This window comes from Octopus bimaculoides, chromosome 25 (genome assembly GCF_046866305.1).
Source record: "Octopus bimaculoides isolate indiv1 chromosome 25, ASM4686630v1, whole genome shotgun sequence".
Classification (NCBI taxonomy): domain Eukaryota; kingdom Metazoa; phylum Mollusca; class Cephalopoda; order Octopoda; family Octopodidae; genus Octopus; species Octopus bimaculoides.
The window spans coordinates 16,554,305-16,576,512 of record NC_142952.1 but is presented as its reverse complement, the minus strand read 5'-3'; the positions used below and the strand labels follow the sequence as shown (position 1 = coordinate 16,576,512).

General features: G+C 36.9%; 1 protein-coding gene across 1 annotated transcript in view; it reads right to left on the bottom strand.

Annotated features, from left to right (window-relative positions):
* Positions 1-8,270, bottom strand: part of LOC106869830 (60S ribosomal export protein NMD3) — a 33,707-nt gene extending 25,437 nt beyond the window's left edge. The window contains exons 1-2 of the mRNA XM_014915724.3: positions 8,119-8,270; positions 263-397 (exon numbers count right to left, since the gene is read on the bottom strand). Of these exons, the coding sequence (XP_014771210.1) occupies positions 263-397; positions 8,119-8,162 (179 nt within the window). The 5' untranslated portion in view covers positions 8,163-8,270. The remainder of the gene's footprint in view (positions 1-262; positions 398-8,118) is intronic.
* Positions 8,271-22,208: the final 13,938 nt, after the last annotated feature.

Below are 22,208 nucleotides of genomic sequence, written 5' to 3'. Positions count from 1 at the left end.
CTAAGGTACAGTGTACAGTACCAATTTAACTAGTTTACAGTACAGTACCATATTAAACTGGATTGTAATACAATATAATACCATTTAGACTAGTTTACAGTAAGTACACTGGCATAGTAAATTAGATTACAGTACAGCTAAAACCATATTAAACTAGTTTATAATAGTACTACATTCAAGCATGTTGTAAAAGTCACTAACCACTAAATTATAACACTACACCTGACACAAACATAAAACAAAAATGAATCAATGAAATTACCTTTCACATTTTCTACAGAAGTATATAACACACTGTTTTGGTATACCTTCAGTGATGTCAACTTCGGTTCTAACACAGTTGACGCACATGTTGGAAGGGTTCGCTTCAATTGCTATACCACACTGGCAGCAAAGACTGAAACAAAAAAAGAAAGAGCTCATCAATCTTACATGAGATAAACCCAAATTTGACTCAGGAACTAGTGTGCAGCATAGCAGTTTAGGTGTTGGCCCCACAACTGTTAGGTCATGGTTTGATTCTCAGACCAAATAGAGCATTGTATACTTGAACAAACCACTTCAGTCTATTCAGCAGAAAATGGGTATCAGTAACAGCTCTTTGAACAAGACTGTCTTGTTTAAAAAGGAGTCTTGTACAGCCAATCACTTAAACATCACAGAAACTGAGATAAACACTGGCCTAGTAGGCCTCTTGTCTTGAGACAGATTTTAAGTTGACTTAAACTGATTTCAGAAATTTCAAAGAAATTCAAACCAAACTGTGAAAATATTTAAAATAATTCTAAATAGTTCAGCAGTGAAACTTGATAGGTTTTTCTTCTTTTTTTTTTATAATGGTGGTGATTTCAATGGAAAGAAAAGGGCATGTGTTTGGTGACATTGAGCAGCACACTTCATGATACCATTTCAGTAGCTATAAAACAATGGAATATGTGACAACATGCTTTTGTGATTGAGACATTTTGACTCAACTGGTCAAGTACAGTGAAATTTAGAGGTGCATTTTAATGTGGGCCATCATAAGATAGAATTAAACTGAAATATATTAACACAGATATGGAACTTCAGGCTAACCAACAATGAAAATATTAAATTCTACATTCTCCAGTTTATTTAGCAGCGGAAAAATCAGTATCACATATGCAGTGAATGTAACCAGAAATAAATTCAGTGGAGATTCATATATCAATTACACAAAGATCATCATCATTTTTCAATATCGGCTTTTCCATTGTTGGACAAGCCAGATCAGTAATCCTCAACCATTTTTTGCCAATGGATCCCCTTTGATTCTAGTTTTACTCATGGAGTGGAGATCCTCATAGCCATTCAATGTTTAAAAATTCCCATTATATTTTTATGATTAAATATTATTAGGAATTATATATTTTTTAAAAAATGTTTAAATATTTTGGTATTGTAGAAGTATAACCAATTTATTGCAGATAAATTTTAACAATAAAATCTTATGTGGACCCCCAGGGGTTATATGGACCCCAGTTAAGAACCACTGGTCTAGATACATTAACCCTTTAGCAGTTAAACCGGCTATATCTGGCCCAAATATTCTCTGTTTTATATTTAAATTTGCCAGATCCAGCTTCTCACACCTACCCTGCTATGTCATTCTCAAAGTAAATAATCACATCATTGAAATCTCAAAAAATAATGCATGATTAATTCAAAACAATGTGAATACATAAGCATTACACTTGACAGTGTAATCTGAATGCTAAAGGGTTAAGGTAAATTATGTTGTATTCTAATTCCATTTGCATTCAGGATGTTTTAACCCTTTAGCATTCACATTATTCTGTCCAATGAAATCCTTATTTATTCACATTGTTTTGAATTAATCATACATTATCTCGTAGCTGCAAAAATTCAATGATGTGATTGTTTATTTTTAGAATGACAGTGTAGGGTAAGTGTAAAAGGCCAGCTTGGGCTGGTTTGAACATAAAACTGGTAAAAAATTTTGGCCAGTTTAAATGCTAATGGGTTAAAGCAGTGTTTAGTCTTTTGGATTTGCTATCTATCCACCATTCAGCTTATTTCCCAAAATATCAAGTCTCTCCAGAAGTTATAGTTAACCATAGTGCAAGCATTTAGCTCCTTACTGCCTTTAGTCAGTGTTTATTTGCCACAATTAGGTACATTATTAAGCATACCATTAAAGTATGTTATTTTGATGTCAGTGGATTTAGCTAATATTACTAGTGGGTTGAGTGACAGCAATTTTATGTGGACATAAAGCTGAACCATTAAAAGTGTAAAAAGTAAAATTACTTTCTGCTTTATTCATTCAAAGGTTTAGACATAAGTGGGGAAAATGGAAGAGATCAAGAATATATCTCCACTGAGTTAAGCTTTCTCAGTGCTTAGTCAAATGTAAAAAACACTTAAGTTTGCAATCAGTTTACTTGTATGTAAACAAAGGGAAAATAAATTACACATCCACATGATACTTTACTGAGCCACTCAGGATGCTGGTAGAAAGGGAGATTGCTGTCTGCAGGCCACAGTCTAGGCCCTTATGCTTGTAACAGACTGGTCCTTGCTAAAAGGTACACAAAAAGACCAGAGAGGTGATGTTAAAACATGCGAAAAATTAAGTCAAAAAAGTGAAACATCCACATTCATTTCCATTTACCAAATTTTACAGACAAGACTTTGGTCAAAGATAAGTGTGTAGTGGGATAGAACCCAAAACCACATAACTGCACGGCAATCTTCTTAACCACACAGCCACACCTGTACCACTTTCTCAAATTTAATCATTTCTTTGTATTTAGTATACAGAACACTCCTATGGAGTATTCCTTCCCCCAGGCATATTAACATTAATATTGATCCACAAGCAATTTTATTGGCATTCACTCGTATTCAGTCTCAGAGTTGCCATTATCTTCAATTTCCGTGAAAGATTTTTATCCAGTCAGAAAACAGGATTTGAAAGCACATGTTGTCTTGTCGACTGTAAACACTTCTGTGTACGTGTGTGCATGCTTGTTCTGCTTGACATGTCGAAGCAGAAGAGGAAGTTAATGTGTGTGTGTGTGTGTGCACGCATGCGCATGTGAGCATGTTGTTTTTATGCATTTGTGTGTGGAGGAAGCTAAAGGGTGTACGTGTGTGTGTGTGTGTGTGTGTGTGTGTGCAAGCATGTTATGTTTTATGTATTTATGTGTGTGGAATGTAGATATAACAAAAACAATGTTGCATTTTAAAGCTAAATTAAACAAGATCTATGGAACTGTACAATGTATTTTATGAAATTCATAAAAAAACATGTTTGAAATGATAAATTAAACAGTATAATACTGTCTTGTGGTGCACCAGCATGACCGCAGCCACTTGGCTGAAACACATAAATAAATAAATAAATAATGCATTTTATGAAATTCATAAAAGCATTGTGTTGTATTGTCGCCAACAAAATTCTAATAGATAAGTAGAAAATAGTGCATTTGAGGTGCCATGCATGTTAGGATATTTCCTCTTAATGTGACTCCACATCCCCTCCACCGTATAGATTGAGGGGGTCGACAAAATTCACACTGTGGTTCGCTCTGGAATGATTTGAGAAAGCATTGTATGCTTGTCAGCAGTCCGTTACAATCTTAGTTCTTGGCAGCACATGTTCATTAATTATTGGTAATAATGTGGTGGCACTTCTGTCTGGGATAGGAACTAAAACACATCTTAAAGTGTTACGTTCTGCCATTCCAAGTACCCAGTGGCCTTCCTAGTAACGACTGTGATGGTACTTTTGGTGCATAAACTTGGATTCATCAATTTCCACAACATCCCATCCCCCAAGTTGGACATGATTGTTGATGTACCACGTGGCACAAATGTCACGGAAGTAATTGTACCGGTTAATAATTGCTTCTGATGCAACCCCCAACTTGCTTCATCACAACAAACTGTTTACAGTCCATTTTGGCCCAGTAATAGATCAAATTTACAAGCCACATCAATGGCAGATGGGCACCCGGGAAAAAGGAATCTTGCCTTTAGCTCTGATACCGGTTGCAAATGGAACATCTCCACATTCTTCCTTCAGATACTGTTTTTTGCGGTGTAAGGAACATAGGCTCATTACAACACTTGGAAGAATTGTGGATCAATCCCATACATGCCAGGAATTGGATTGTCAAAGTCATGTTGTTTGTTATGACTTGAATAACTTGAATGTCACTCAGAATGTAATTTTCTTGTGTCAAATCATTAATAGCAATGACTGATTCAACAATCCGATATTGTCCATGCATTCTGAAATCTAATGGTCAAAGTTGGATGCAAGTGTGTTGGAGCTGATCCTATAATTTAGAAAATAAGAGAAAATGAGGCTGAAAACTGGTGTTTATATAAGCATAGGGTGGCTTCACAGACAGATGGGTTTTTTTCCTGTGTTGGGAACAAATTGTTGTAAACCCACAACTGGACAGTTGAAACTGACCAATAACTGCAACTAATTTGACAAACCACTGGGTCATGTGACTTGATGCTAAGAATCTTGGCTCACCAGAATTTTGTTGACAACAATACAACACAAGGAATGCTTTTATGAGTTTCATAAAATGCATTAGACAGTATTATACTGTTTAATTTACCATTTCAAAACATGTTTTTTTATGAATTTCATAAAATGCGTTCCATAAATTTTATTTAATTTAGCTTTAAAAGTAATAGAAATCAATGTCATTTATATTTCTTTCTTTTGCATTTTCTTTAATCAATAGTGTTAATTTACATTTCTTCCTTTTCTCCGTGCATGTTGCAATATTTCGGTTCCTTGATGGTTAAAAAAAACACATGGACTATTATAACTAATACGGCTTTTTCGACATTGATCTCGTTTTCTTCTTGGAAATTTACAGATTTTACATTCACAAATGAAGCAGGTAAGAACAAATATGCAAGGCTTTTCTCGAGTTTAAAACGCAACATTGTTTTTTGTTATATCTACATTCCACACACACACAAATACATAAAACTGAACACGCTCGCACACATACACACACACGTTACACCCATTTGCTTCCTCCACACACACACACACATGCATACACGTACACCTATTAGTTTCCTCTTCCACTTTGACACGTCAATCAGAACAAGCATGCACACATGTACAACGGAGTGTTTACAGTTGACATGTGCTCACGGAAAATGACGTAGATAATGGCAGTTCTGTGACAACTCTGAGACTGAATACGAATGAATGCCATTTTATTTCCAATAATTTTGAGCAGTGTGTCTGTATGTCCTCTGGAATTTCTTCAAGGGAATATTTCTTTGCATCTCAGTGCTCTCACTCCAATGGACTCTTTTACTACACTTTTTTGAAAAAAAAATACTTAGTACTGTCTATTCTCACCATTAAGTGGTTATCTGTAATCCAAATTGACCCAATAAACAGTAAGATTGCTCTGAACCCAATATCAACACATATGTGTCGAGAACAAACAGTTCTGGTTTTGCCCAAATTTGCATTCTTTAGCAACTTTCACTGAATCAATATTAGTGTTTCAAAAATAAATCACACCAACTGCTTTAATAATTATGGGCTTTTATACAAAAAGAAACAACTATTCTTACCAAAACTGTTTCACATATTACCAACGATACTTTTCCACATATCTCAAAAACCATTTCATTTCTTATGAGCCTTTTTTTCTGACAAAACCACACCATGCTTGATGCTTCTTCACAACTCACACTATTTCTTTTCACAAATCGTACATGTTATGATGAGGACACCTGAGGTTTTTGTTCATTTATACACTTTCCAATGTCACATAGACTACATTATACAAAATTGGGCACTATCATGCTATTAGCTGTCAGAAGTGAAAGTGCTCACTGCTAGTGAAGTATCTGTCTGCCTGCCTGCATGCCTGTTGCTGGCCTGTCGATTCTTTGGCTACTGACAGCTAATACCATGACTGGCAGGAGCGAGCTATATGTCTGTCTCTCTCTATCTATCTATCTATTACTCGAAAGTTATTGGAACAAATTCGACACCTATATCCATGCGTTTGAAAACACAACACAGAGTATAAGGGTACTCGCGTCCGCGCTAGCTAGTCGTGAGTGGTCGATCCTATTATTTTTAAAATTCAAACTTCATTTGTTTTCTATTTTGATAAATTCTCTCTGTTGAAATTTATATTTTTATATTTTAAATAATTTGCAATTTCAGGAAATGACGCGCGAACTTTCGAGTAATAGATAGATAGATAGAGAGAGAGACAGACAGACATATAGCTCGCTCCGGCCAGTCATGGTATTAGCTGTCAGTAGCCAAAGAATCGACAGGCTAGCAACAGGCATGCAGGCAGACAGACAGATACTTCACTAGCAGTGAGCACTTTCACTTCTGACAGCTAATAGCATGACAGTGCCCAAAATTGTCCTGCTGATAGTCCATCCATTATTTACAAGTGTACAAGGGGTAGATTTTCCAAGAGACTACACCTACATATGGTTAGGTACTTGGAGTAATAAACAGGTGCAGTCATGTCAACTTACGGTTGGTACAAATAACTGAAAACGAGCATTAAATAGGAAAGAACTGGAATATCCACCCCGACCATATTTTCCTTTTTTTTTTTTTTTCACATTGAATCCCGATATAATTGTAATTACACTATTTGAAATAATTGTAGTAAATTTCATCAGAAATACCTATTTTCTTGAAAGTTATGAGGAAAAACTCAAGCGTGTGAATTATTTGGATCTCTTTACCCCTCCCTACCATCACTCAAAAACTTTTCATAAGTTCTGATACAATTATAATTTACGTCCTCAGAAACACATTTGTAGAAAATTTCATTAAAAAATATCCATTTTTCAATAAGTTATGAGGAAACAAAGTCAGGAGAGGAGGCACATTTGTGTAGTTATGCTTATATAATTTTATTTCAATGTTCGGCCCCGACTTTGAATGATCATAACTTTCTACGAATGTGTTATATCATGTAGATTCCGAATAGACAAAATTTTTTTTGGAGGGGGGGGACAAAGTTTTTTAGGAGGGAGTGGGGTGGAGAATTTCGGAAAATTCACAGGAGTCCACTTCAATTCGTCTGAACTTTCAAGAAAATGGATATTTTTTAATGAAATTCTCTACAAATATACCTCGGACTATGTAGATTCCGAGGACATAGGAATATTGGGGTAAAACACTCGTATTTGTTTCATTTTCTCCGTTTTGTGCGTTTGTGCAATTAAAATTTTGAATGCCGTTTCTTGGGGGGGGGGTTGCAGATTCGGAATCTCCGCAGTCGAAAGAGTGGGTTTCCGTAGAAAAAATACAAGAATAACCGAAAGGGGGTGCAGTCCGTGTCCTTTACCTCCGCCGAAAATTTCATTAAAAAATATCCATTTTTCTGAAAGTTATGATCATCCAGAGTTGGCGGGGCAGAAATCTGTAGTTATGCTCAATGTTAAAATGGTTTTAGAAAACTGATATCTAATGTATTTAACGTTCGTCTTTCCCAAATAGCTGGGGGTGGGGAATCAGGTATTCTGATGAAGCTTTTCCTGTTGCATCATCTATTAAAATAATATTTTTCGTTGGTTTCTAGTTGCTAAACGACGGAATTGATGAGTTACACAACCTATAATGGTAGGGAAAATGGCTAGATGGATCCTTTCTAACATAACGCAATTAAAGGTATATATTCGCGCTTAAACACGTGTCAAATGTGGTTCTGTATTATACTCGTAATTATATATATATATATATATATATATATATATATATATATATATATATATATATATATATATATATATATACGTAATTATTAAAATTTCCAATAAACTCAAATAGTCAAAAACAAAAAAAAAATGAACACGTGTTTCATCAAATCTCATGCCATTTCATTATCTTGAATGGTTCAGCTATCCCTAGAATACTTCCTACAAAACAATACCTATTAAAATAATTTAATTATACATATTTTTAAAACTAGCATTTTATAAATATAAAAAGTTAGTATATTATTATTTTATAAAGCAAAACTATGCGATTTTATGGCGAGGTACCTGGTCGCTCTGGAAACGTAATCAAGAAGACAACAAACACATAATAGCACTTACATTGTACCAGCTGTGGGTTGCATGTTTTCATGGATATAGTCCATTGTGGTCGCTTTTGTAATTAGATCTAGTTTAAAGACGGTAAATGCGTGTCGGTCGTAAATGTTAGACTACCACCACACGTGTAGCCATTACTGTCAGGTGGAAGAGTCAACAAGAGTTATCTGCCTTGATGACCACACACACTTCCGTCGAAATCACTGAAATGGGGGGGGGGGGGGCAAAGTTCAAATGTTTCGGGCTTTTCCGCTTTATCTGAAAGAAGAGGAATTGAGAGAAAGTGATTTTGTCGCATTTGTTGTAAGGTAGTAAATGATAACGGAATTGAAATGAAAGAACAAAGGGAATCACCGAGAGAAAGAGATGGTCAGCGAAAAGAGAAAGGAGAATGAAGATACGAGTAACCAACGACTCGAATGAGACAGAAGAAAATGGTATTAAAGTGGGGAGAGGCAGACCAACCACACCGAGAAAGCTTTTGAAAATATTAATCAAAAATATAAATGTATGCAATTATATTTAACATGTTCATAGGCACTCAAATTTGGAAGAACTTCCATTGCCAGAACTGTCTTGGGAAAGAATTCTCATAGACAATGTCTGTGAAAAACACGTGACAGGGCCATGAATGGTGTCATCGGATCCTAAGATGTGTTTTTGCGTTATTATTTAATTTATAAGAACGGTAGCTCTTAGTGAGCTGTGAACAACGGATTTGATAAGCATAACTGCTGAAGCGTTACAATGCAGAAATATGTGTTCTCCGGTCCAGTTATGTCTTTCTGTATATCAGGAGACAGTTTCTGCAGTGAAGGCCTTTCCATGTTAAAGTGTATGTGAATGTGTTCAATATATAATTGTAGACACCCATATTTTAATCATCATTGCTAAGTGTTCCTCTAACAAAAAAAAATTTACAGTGCTAGTAAATAAGCGTTCATAGATCCTTTCAATTATGGGTATATACATATAACGGGTAGTTCTTCGTTGCAGAAGAAGGTCACCAATTGTAACAATATTGTTAAGGTAGAATCAGTGAAACTGAGAGTATGGGGACGAAACAACTACTTTGTTGCTGAGTTACTATATTTGTGCCTTTTCTTTCAAAGATGACGTTTTGTTCAGCCGATCAGCCAGACTCAGTTCTCAGTAATTAACTTTGGCTTACGGAGTTTTTTGTTTTTATAACTGTAGTGGTTTTATGCAGGCATGGCGTAGATTCGATCCTTGATAGCCAAATTTCACTTAACAGTTCAACAGCACCTTTCTCACGGTAAAACAATAGTTTTTCTGTAAGTGACAGCAGTTACATTTGCCAGATGCCTTCGCTAAGCAGAATAATGTCTTTGCCTCACTTGATCCTTCTAACCACTTCTAGGCCACATCTTGCACATTTGCAACAGCAACACCTTAACAACAACCATTAAAACTGGTGACCAGTGATTCTATTTTAACAAAACCGTTACAATTGGTGACCTTCGACTGCAATGAAAAACTAACCGTTACATAACTATCCAAAACCAGCCAGAAGGTTAGACATATTGTTGACAATCGATTTCATTGGTGGTACCTGTTATCTCTATTCTAGCTTTTGGTGGCCAAGAAGAGGTTAGAAGGGTCAAGTGACAAAGACATTATTCTACTTTGTGAAGGCATCTGTCACTCACTGAAACACTATTGTTTTACCATGAGAAAAATGCTGTTGAACTGTTAAGTGAAATTTGGTGATTGAGGATCGAATCCACACCATGCCTGCATAAAGCCACTACATCACTCCCCCACCAGAGAATTTCCGAGAAAAGGAAATGAACGATTGAGGATGAAAAAGAAATGCATGGCCAAGGAAAAATTTTGCATATTAACAGAGAGGATCATTGAAGTGTATACAGGACAATTTTCTGTTTGGATAAGTCCAAACAGCGATGTCGCTTTGCGTGCCAAAATGTGCAGTCAGTGACTGGGTAATATGGAAAATGATTTAGCACATGCATGTGCAATAGAGCATATACACGAGTGCATGTGCACATCAAAATTCACTGTAAAATAAGCTGAGGTGAGTGAGTGAGTGTATTCTCAATTCATGATATTGAAAATCTTCCTGCAGGATTGCAATGTGTGAAAATGCCTTGGAAGTTTTTCAGAAGTGAAATGTGTCTGGTGCTGATGTCATGGGTAATTGCTGAGATTAGCAAGAATGACAGAGTAGCATGCGGGAGTGATGCGCGAGACAGGTAACTTTCTCTATTTATTACGTGATCAAACGGGTCTAACAGAAGGAAATTATGTCTACACATGAGTGCAGAGCATGTGAACATCCGACATGCATTGAGTCAAGAAAAGAGCTGAGCTGAGCTGGCACAGACTTTCAACAACCTTTTTTCTTTGTGTGCACTTTCCTACATCTTTTTTTCACTTTCAGCAGTAGACTTTTAACAAAGGAATGTTGGGCCTCACCAAGGCAATGACAAGTGACCAAGACCTTCGGAGATGTGCTGTGCTTGAGAAGACTCAGCAAGCCAAGTGAGACTATAACCATGGCCTATGCCAGCCCATTTAAGAGTACCCTTCAATCATTGGACAATAAACTGCACTTGCAAAGATCTGTTGAGGCAAGTGAAGTCATTGTTGTGGCTGATGACAGTACCACTTGATTGGCACCCATGCCGGTGGCATGTAAAAAGCACCATTTATTCAAATAGACATAGACAGCTACTATTCATCTATTAACCCTATACTACTCAATAAAGCCCTCTTACTTGCTAAAAAGAATTCAGATCTTAATATGAATAAAATTGACTGCACTATGATTAAAAAATAATTACTCTATGTATATTCTCTGTTTTCTTTAAATTATTATATATTTATATATATATAGGCTCTAAATTGTGAATAACCACCTTAATAATTTACATGTGTGTGCTGGTGCCACAAAAAAGCACCAGTACACTCTAGAGTGGTTAGGATGAGGAAGGGCATCCAGCTCCTGTCAAACTGTCCAACCCATGCCAGCATGGAAAATAGATATTGAATGACAATACATAAGTGCTAATGCACGAAATTCTTGGCCCTTAAGTCACTCTGTTGCTTCTGCTACACACACACACGCACAAGTGTATCATAATCATTATTTAATGTCCTTCCATGCTGACATGGGTTAGATGGCTTGACAGGAGCTGACAAGCCAGAGAACTGTACCTGGCTCCATTGTCCACTTTTGCATGGTTTCTACAGCTGGATGCCCTTTCTAACACAAACCACTTTATGGAGTTTTACTGGATGCTTTCTATGTTGTACCAGTGCTGGTGCTTTTTTAACATGGCACCAAGTAACTTGCAAGACAAAGGCCTTTCAGTGGGAGAGGGAAGTGGCTTTGTGCCATTTGAGAGATTAAAGTATAATAGAGGGATAGAGATATGTGCCTTATTATAGAGGGGCTACTTGGCTTACCCAAGTAGAAAAAAGAAGAGATAGAGAGGGAGAGAAATAGATGGTGTTGGGTACAGTGGGGGTGGATGAGATTAATGTCAGGATCTCATTTCTCCTTGTGCATGTAGGGTCGTACATACTGCTGTGAACAATTCTTTTCGTGTATGAAAAACATTAAAACTGCTGAAAGAAATAAGCTGAGTGATTGCCATTTAACTAACATTCTTAGAGTAAAGAATAGTACCACAAAAGCAGATATTCACTGTACTTTGAACTTTTTAAAAGTTCATATCTAAGTACCTTTGTGGCCTGGTGAATATAATTAAATTTATAAATTTGGAAAAAAGGTTGGACATCCCTGATGTAAACACTACCTCTCAGAAGTAAGTTTTTATACTTGCATTAGAATGTAATCTTTCATATTATGTGTAACTTTGGAAATATCCTTTTCCCACCATGGGTAATATCAGGAATTATGGTATACACACAATCAAATTTCTTGGTTCTTATATCAAATTATGAAATGAATACTAATTTTCAAAAGAAAAATATTTATTATCTTAATATAAAATTAATTTCTTATTTGTATAACTTCTCCCATACACACTCTGCCATTTACTCTCTCTTCTCTTCCCCCTGTCTCTGATTCTTTATTTCTCCCTGTGTATGTGTGACATTCTTTTACTCATTGCCAGCCACCAAGTCTAGTATGTACACTTTCACCTCTTGTGTTAACACTGTATGGATCTCTCTTTTCGTCTCCCTCCTCTTCCTATACAATGTAAAGCATGACAGGAGAAAACAATCAGCCAAACAACCAAGATATACATCGGCTATTATCAAATAGAGGTAGAAAGAGGTGAGTTGGCAGAATCATTAGGAGACCAAGCAAAATCCTTAGTGACATTTCGTTCATCTGTATGTTCTGGGTTCAAATTCCACTAAGATCAACTTTGCTTTTTCATCTTTTTAGGGTTGATAAAATAAGTACCTGTTATGCAGTGGAGTCAATGTAACCAACTTAGCCCCTTCTCTGAAACTGCTGGCCTTGAGCCAAAATTTGAAATTATTATGATATAAAGATTAAAAAATCAATACATACAACAATCTAACTAAAAAGAATATGTGACTCATTAGCATGTATTCTGCTTTTGCTAATTGTTTTACATTCCTATTTAGTTGCAGACTAACGTAATACTTCAGCCCTTCCAACCTTGATCCAACAAAACATTGAGGATGACAGCTGGAGAGAGAGAAAGAGAGACGATTGCATCAGCTCGGTTGGTATGCATTTTCAGCCGAGTGGACTAGAGTAATGTAAAATGAAGTGGTCTGCCAAGGAAATAATGCACCACCCAGTCCACAACCCTATGATTGCGAGCCCAACACCTCTAACCACGTGCCTTCACTATGCTATTTCTAATTTCTCAATATTTTCCAGCAGCATTCCATGATCCACATACCACCAATACAATCTTTCATAAATTATAGAAACACCCATTTTTATTCCTTCGAAACAAATTGCACCAAAAGTTTTATTCATTCAAAAGTGCAGCTTGATTGAAAAGGTTGGAAGCCAGGGTTAGAGAATTGTAGTGTACATTCTAGTGAAATTCCTCTCCTATATTAGATATACATACATTCATACTTGATTGGTAATTTACTTCATAAATCCCCAAAATATGAAAGGTAAAGAGAATTTTGGACTCAAAATGTAAAGAACTGGGAGAAAAAACACATTTTATCCGACGCTTCTCGAATCAGTAACGACAGCCAACATCTACGAAATTAGTGAAGAAATAAGGCGCTCTTGTGTATGAAGAGTGATGTCCCTTATGATGCGAAACCGCTTAAGTCCTTTTTTTTTTTTTATTATTGTAACTTGTTCAGATCCTAATTAAAAAAATTTTAGATTGGAGAAAGATAGATTAACCCTACGTCAATTCTGATCAAAGATATTCCAGCTGAGACCATCCCACCATAATCGAATATAGTAAGGTGTGATATGAGGAAGGTTTGGATGTTATCAGTAGCAAATCACATAATTTATATGACGAAAGAAAACTGAAGTAAAAGTTCAATACTCTGTTCACTGACATAGTGCAGCGTGCGGAACAGGATATGAAAAGTGCTGAAGTGAAACCGAGAATTTAATAAAGATTTTTCTTTCTTAATCTGCTGTTATGTCCAACCTACCGGAAGTGGGAGTTTCTGATTGCATTTATTTGTTTTCCCCCCTACTTTAGAACTCTTTCGCATAAGAGATTAATAAAATAATTATACAATGGCGTTGCTTCATAAAGCCTTGTTCACTTGGTTTATAGTTCTTGTGTTTTTAGTCTTACTTGTGTTACGTTTAGATGAAAGGGTTAATTGGAATTGGTTCCTAATTTTCATCCCACTCTGGGTGTTCGATGGTGTTTGTATTATCTACATCACAATCAGTATGATAATGCAATGCAAGAACAATTTCGACCTCAGCGAGTCTAACATGACAATGAAAAGAAAACTTTGGTTTATAGTTAGTGCTTTGCTCAAAATAGTTTTCCAAGTTTTAATCTGCTTGAAACTACAGAATTACCCCGCCATGACATTATACTTTGTTCTGATACCCTTTTGGTTACTCCTGAGTGGAGTGATTGGTGATATAACTTATGGAATGTTTACAATTTGAACACCCTCAAGCTAACTCTCATCTTGTTTTCTTTTTGGAATACAAAAAAAAAAGAGACGATTTAACCACATTTCAATCCCGATATATCATCAGATAGATGGTTTAATGTGATTTAGTTATGGAATATATATTCTATAAACGTCTTTACTGATTTGTTTAAAATGAGATATGATTTGCAGTCAGGACAGAATGAGAATCTCCCGCGGAACGTCTAACATTGGTTAGAAATATGTGAGGTATTTTCTGGCAGGTAATCTCTAAATGAAATGAAAGTATGTCAATGGCTTGCTTACTTTCCATATTCACTTCTGGAATTTATATATTGGTTTACTGCAACCGGAATATTACTGCAGTTTTCACAGACTTTCATAAACAAATTCGATCTCTTACATATTCACAAGACACACATTCTGGAAAGGAATCGATTAAGTCTACTCTAGTACATGACCGGTACTTTTATCGAATCTGGAAAAAATGAAAAAACAGTTGAGCTCGACATGAATCCAACACTAAACGGAAAAGGCCGTAAGTGACAGGATATTTAACTGCGAGTTACTGATGTCGATAACTTTTCGGTGATGTTGACAATTGGCCAGTAATGAAAAATGTTACTAACGTTTGGTTTACTTACGTTGACAAGTGCTTACCAATTTTGATATTATTACTGCTAAATAACAATATTGGTTTTATTTCTAACTCTGAAGAATGTTTACCAATGTTGACAGTTGGGTAATATAATGTTGACAATCTTGTGTTTTCTTTGTATGTTGACTTGATTTTCCACTCTCGCAGCCTTCGCTTCTCGCCTCCTTGATAAACCCTTATGCATTGGAACTTAATACACACAAAAATATTGGAGTAAAAAAAGAAAGAAAAAGACTGTTTTATACTCCTTTCTAAGAAACGTTGGCTTTACTTAATTGTTTAATCCTACACACAAGTATGTCTTTTGATAACTTGTCAATTAAAAGGAAGGGTTGATTATAAATTAACTTTATTTGAACATGTCACCATCCATGGCAAGTGAATGTTGTCTATATCTATAATTTATAAGGTGTATTTTGTAAATTTTGAACACATTTGCCTTCAGTCTTTGATCTGCACCTGAATTCATTCATGCAAATTAAAACGATATAAGTTTGGGTTTCTCTTTAAGTCGCTGTCACAGTGAATGTGTGTGTTCATAAATTAAATACTGTCTGAATATGACTGTTGTATTGTTCTGACTATTGTGATTGTACATTGAAACTACATATATAGTCATTTATATAAGTTGTTGATATTAAAATACGTTGTTGACATTAAAAATTCTACAATTTATAAAACTTTAAAACTTCTTAGTTAAATTGAAAGTTTATACTTTTCTGAATTGCTTTTTTTTTTCTTTTTTTTTTTAATCTAAAAAGTCATTTACATCTATTTCCTCTAAAATACAGAGCCTTATTTTTCTGCTACACATTTACTGCCACTCAAACAGGTCTCCTAATTTAAATTAACAGATTGGTTGTATCTTTGTTACTTTTTATGCCGACTGCCCTTCGTTGCAAATGTATTTGTCTCAGATATATTCAAGGCAAGAAAATTGAAGGCTGAAGCTATTCTCCTTTCTATGTCTCTTTCTATATTTCTTACACAAAAGTCTACAACTCCAAATTCACTCAACATCTGGAAGAAATCCTACTGGGGGCATACATACAACACTTACAAGATGATATTCAGGCAAAAAATGTCCTTGTTATTTTTACTTCTGAATTGTAATTGGACTTTTTTTATTCCTTGCAAAGAGAATCTCTACAAACTTTGCACAATCTTGATCTGAATTTCCTACTAGAATGACTGAGTAAGCCATACTTCTTTTGAAAAAGCCATCACATTTGGTACCAACTTTGTGTCAGTTGCACCCATTAACACTACCTGAACTCATTTCCTTTTATGATATTATAATGAAATTATTGTATACAGTGCTCAGGTGCACTACAACTTGTCAAAAGTGCGTATAAAGCATATGCAGTATTGTACAAATGTCTGGAAAGTGAACAGTGCATGAGTCAGATCCATGCTTGCGTGTGTATGGAGGGGAGAAAATCAGGTGTAGTGTTGGTGAATCTCAGGAAGCATGGAAGTTTGGAAGGATGCAGTGCTCCGACAACTGACAACTGATGCTGGCAGTTTGTTCCATACTTCAGCAACTCTTAGCGTGAAAAAGTGTTTCCGAAAGTCATGGGAGCTGTGCTGTTTTCTGACTTTGTAAACATGTCCACGGGTGTTAGACAGGTGGAGTCTGAAAAGGTGCTCAGAGTTATTGTTAGTAAGATGGTTAATAATTTTATGGGTGTCTGCCAAGTCAGCTGCTAGATGTCGGAGTTTCAATGTATCCATGCCCAGGGAAGTAAGGCATTCAGAATATGGAAATGCCTGATGGAGGGTATTTTCTTGGTTGCACGTCGCTGAACGGTTTCCAGATGGTTAATGTCCTGAGCAAGATAGGGGTTCCAGACCGGAGACGCAAATTCCAGGTGAGGCCACACCATAGCTGTATAAAGCCTTGGATAGATAGCCGGAGAGTGGCTCACAAAGGACTTGGTAAGTGATGTCAAGACAATAATGCCCAGGTCACATTCACAAGAAGACTTTTTGAGATTAGTGTTGTAGAGGGAGTAAGTAGACGCTGGGTTTTTCCTCCCAAAATGCATGGTGGTACATCTGTCCACAGCCAGCGTGAGTTGCCAGTCCATGATCCATTGCTGGATCGTGTCCAGGTCTGATTGCAATAAAGATCTACAGTGTACAGGATCTGTCCTTTTTATTTCAAGGTACAGCTTGATGTCATCTGCATATTTCAGCACTGTGACATTCTTTAAATTGGCATCTATGTCATTAATATATGCAACAAATAAAAGGGGGCCAAGAACAGATCCCTGTGGTACCCCAGATGTCATCTCATAGGGTGAAAAGTGCTGTCCTAGAACTGTGACAACCTTTTTTCGGTCGAAAATGAAGGACTTCAACCAGTTAGAGAGATCATCTCTTACACCCATTGCAGAGTGTTTCACCTTAAGTTCCCTTTCACTGCATTACCAAAGCCCTAATCACATAATTCTTTGTGAACTTAAACCACAGCCTGAATAATTAGGTATTCTGCACATGGGTTTTATAAAATCTAAACACAACTCGTACTGCCACCCCACCCCTCTACTACCTTTGTGGAATCCCTTCAGAAATCCACAGACCTCAGGTTGCAAACCACTGTTCTAAACGTTTGGCAGAGTTAGTATGTATAGCTAAAAATATTGGTGAATGTAAGAATTTTTTCAGGGCACTAATGTAATTTTAGCAGTCTTTTGACTTTTCAGACTTCCCTTTTGCTTTTCTAGTATCTGATGGACAAAGAGATGTGGATGGAAGTTGTCTGTTTTATGTTTATGATATGTAGTTTTTTTAATTTTTTATAGTAGATTTTGCAAAAGTGTTTGTTCAATGAATCATCATAAGGTGTAGTGAAGCTCATATAGTTATGGTTGTTTTCTCATTCTTGTTGGACAGTGATGTTTTATGCTTTTCTTTGGTTCATTTTCTTTATTTACTTGTTTGGGATTGATATTTAATTTCTGTTGTGCATGGTAGTGTGGTGTGTTGTTTTGGGTTTTCTAACACATGCACATAGTCTTTTGCTTCAGCATATACAATGAAAGTCCACTATGTTCAAATTCTTAAATACTAGTATGAAACCGTGTGTGTGTGTGTGTGTGCAATCATCATTTAACATTTGGGATCTGTTCAGTTTGGCACACAGATTTTTTAAATTAAACAGTTGTTTAAAACTTTGTATACTGGTGGAATTTCTCATGCAGAACACTGTTTACTTTGAACATTTTTGACAAAATTTCATGTTAAAGTTGTCATATTTGGGTAATTTTAGCCAATCAACGATGTGTATTCAGTTGAAGAAAGCTACTGCTGTTTGTGATAGTAATCAAAGAGGAACAACTTCTGGGTCATCTCTACTATATGTCACCACTCTGTTCTATTTGTATGTCAAGCGAAGACAATGCTACATTTATTGTTTCTTCCTTACTAGTCAGCACCTTGTATTCCTTACTCTTTCCCTCCCTAATGGCAGACAGCCACTTCTACACTATCATCGAGCGAACTTGTCACTGCCACTACAATTACCGTATTTTCCAGTGTATATGCTGCTATTTTTTACCTGGAAAATTTAGAGTGCATCTTATAGAAAAGTGCACCTAATATGTGTACTTTTTTATAAATTTCAGGAGGAAAATAATTTGTGTATGGAGATCAACTGATTCCACTGATTTTTTTTCAGAGGAAAGGTCAGTTGGTGAACAACATGAAAGACTATGGCTACAGTACATTGATGCCTGGAAGAAAACAAAGCATATTTGTTTTGTTGTACCTTCATGTTTTGATAATGTTATTTTTTATCTAATAAAGATTTTTATATTGACGAAATGTGTTTGTTGTTGATTATAGTAAGATAAAATCATGACAATAACAATACATTTCATAGTTGTAAAATAAGGCATTTTGAAACTACAAATGCGTCAACAACAAAAAAGCTAGCTGCAGACTTGTAGCTCTCGATGTTTACTGGTTACTCCAACGCAAGAACCAAAAGAGAAAAAAAACATAATATGCAACAAAATATAAAATAGAACAGAGTGGTGACATTTAGTAGAGATGACCCAGAAGTTGTTCTTCTTCGATTACTATTGCAAACAACGGTAGCTTTCTTCAACTGAATATACGTCATTGATTGGCTAAAATTACACAAATACGACAACTTTAACATGAAATAACTTTTATAATACGAAATTTTGTCAAAAATGTTCAGAGTAAACCATGTTCTGTGTGAGAAATTCCACCAGTATACGAAGTTTCCAACTGTTTAGTTAAAAAAAAAATTTTAATCCGTGAGCCAAATTGAACAGATCCAACATTTGTTTTCTATGCTGGCAAGTCTAGGACATTTACCATCCCCATGAACAATTACCCCTGAGGACAACAGATGACGATTTAAAAGTTCTTAGTATATTGGAGAGAGGGTAACTAACCAAGTGGGGTAATTGTCGTAGGGGGTAGTTGTCTTCGGAGGGAATTTGTCCTATGGGGGTGGGGGGGTAATTGTCCTGATATGATGCTGGCATGGGTTGGACAGTTTAACAGGAACTGAAAAGCAGAAGACTGCACTATACTCTGCTGCCTGGTATGAGTTCTATGACTGGATGCCTTTCCTAATATTAACCACTCCACAGTGTGTACTGGGTGCTTTTTTATGTGGTACCAGCAAAACAAGACCCCTAAAGTGAGAGTGTCATAGTATTGAGGGAGGTTGCTTTGTGATGAGAGTATGGTAGAGGAACAGAAAAAGGAGACTTGCACTATTGGAGATACATGGCTACTCCACTTGGAAAAAGGGAGAGCAGATATATTGGGGCATACCCTTAAGGATGGTGTATTTAAGTGAAGTGGTACAGTTAGGGTAGATAAGTTTATGAGAGTGCAAAAGGAGAAGAGAATGCAGTAAATGAACAGGTAGAAGGAAGAGGTGTTAGGAAGATATGTTGCTGGGGAGAGATCCATCAGGTACAGATTGTGTGCAGGAATAGAGAGGCAGAAACAACATGCCTTTTAGGTCCTCAGTTTTACTTAGATGGACAGGTCATCTCAAGCACAGCAAATTGCCAATCATCTCAGTCATTTGTCATCTCCTATGTTAGGATCAACATCTGACGGTCATTTTACACCACTTTGTCCTACATCTTCCTGGGACTTCCTCTTCTACAAGTTCCACATTTCAAGATCAGCACTTCTTTGTACAACTGTCTTCATCCATATGCTTCTTGTGACCATACCAGTACAGTCTTCTCTCTTGCGCACTACATCTGGTGCCTCTTATGCCCAATTTTTATTTCGAAACATTTATACTTTGTTGAACAAGCACACTACCATTAAACATCCAGCTGTGAATATTAGTGTCATCGTTTCTTTCAATCCTTTGCATTCCCTCTCTATTCATTTCACTACCATGTAGCAGAGCTATTCATACACAAAGATCATTCAATCTGCCTCTCACCCTGAGGGAAAAGCTCTTTGTTGCCAACAAAGGCAATGTCCAGCTAGTTCTTATTCTAGCAACTACACTTTCAGAATCCTCCTTCATTGCTAATTGGTAACAGAAATTATCTGCTACTGCTAAGGATCCCCCTAGGCACTTGAGGGACTCTATTTCTTGTGTTTTTTGTTTATTGTTCCTGCACATCTGCCAGACACAAAGGCTGCTTTTTCTGTTAATCCTCCTGTAATTACACTGCACCTTTTATGTGTCCTTAGCTTGCACTGGGTACACTACATGGTATTTCTACCTGTACCATTTCTACATTTCAAGCAGAGCCATTTCCCTGAAGAGATTTGTAGTATGTTTGCTTTCCTGTTTATCAGGACTTTGGTCTTAATTTTAAGACCCTTTAGTTCTCATCCTTGCTTCCACAATTGAAATTTCTTCTCAAATTCTACTATAAAAACAAGGTCATCAGCATGGAGGTGCTCCCATGGGCAATCAGTCTTAAACTCCGCTGTTATGGCCTGGAGGACTATGATAAAAAGAAAACAGGTGGCTGAGAACTGAGTCTTTGTGAACAGCTATCTGCGCACTAAATTTTTTGCTATATGAGGTGGTGAGGCAAGACCTTCGTACATTGGGCCTCACCGAGGCGATGACTACGGACCGAGACCTTTGGAAATGGGCTGTGCGTGAGAAGACCCTGCAAGCCAAGTAAGATCGTTGCCAGTGCCCCTGGACTGGTTCTTGTGCGGGTGGCACATGAGATGCACCATTTTGAGCGTGGCCGTTGCCAGTACCGCCTGACTGGCTCCTGTAGGATTTTCGAGCGAGATCGTTGCCAGTGCCCCTGGACTGGCTTGTGCGGGTGGCACATAAAAGACACCATTTCGAGCGTGGCCGTTTTCGTGCGGGTGACACGTAAAAGCACCTACTACACTCTCTGAGTGGTTGGCGTTAGGAAGGGCATCCAGCTGTAGAAACTCTGCCAAATCAGACTGGAGCCTGGTGTTGCCATCCGGTTTCACCAGTCCTCAGTCAAATCGTCCAACCCATGCTAGCATGGAAAGCGGACGTTAAACGATGATGATGATGATGATGACTTGTTGCTGATTTTCACTGTACTGACAGCACCCCGGTACATGGCTTGTAAGGCTCTCGCCAGCCTATAATCTACCCCTAGCTTCTCCAGTGACCTCTAGTTGAGAGCATGAGGAACCCTGTTGAAGACTTTCTCCATGTTGACAAATGCCATGTACAATGGTTTATTTTTGGTTAAATACTTCTACTGCAGTTGCCTTACTAAAAAGGTAGCATCAGTAGTATTTCTCCAGGACACAGAACCAAACTGCATCTCATCTGGGTTAACTCTGCTCTTGATTAGTTGAACTATGACTCTTACCGTAACGTTCCTAACCTGGTCCAGCTGTTTGGTACCTCTGTAATTACTTTTCTCTAAAACATCTTTACCCTTGTGACAACTGACTATAATGCTGCTACACTAGTCATTGAGCATTATACTTTCCTGGACAACATAATAAACTATATAGGTGACTAGGCTGTATTTCACTTCATCAGCAGTAATTTCTGATGAACCAGGAATTTTCTTGCTTCCCAACCACATGGTTCCAGGTTCAGTCCCACTGCGTGGCACTTTGAGCAAGTGTCTTCTACTATAGACTCAGGTCGATCAAAGCCTTGTGAGTGGATTTGGTAGACGGAAGCTGAAAGAAGCCCATCATATATTTATGTGTGTTTTTGTATTTGTGCTTGTCCCCCCCTCACTTGATAACCGATGTTGGTGTGTTTATGTCCCCATAACTTAGTGGTTTGGTAAAAGAGGCCAATAGAATAAGTACTAGGCTTACAAAGAATAAATCCTGGGGTTGATTTCTCTGACTAAAACCC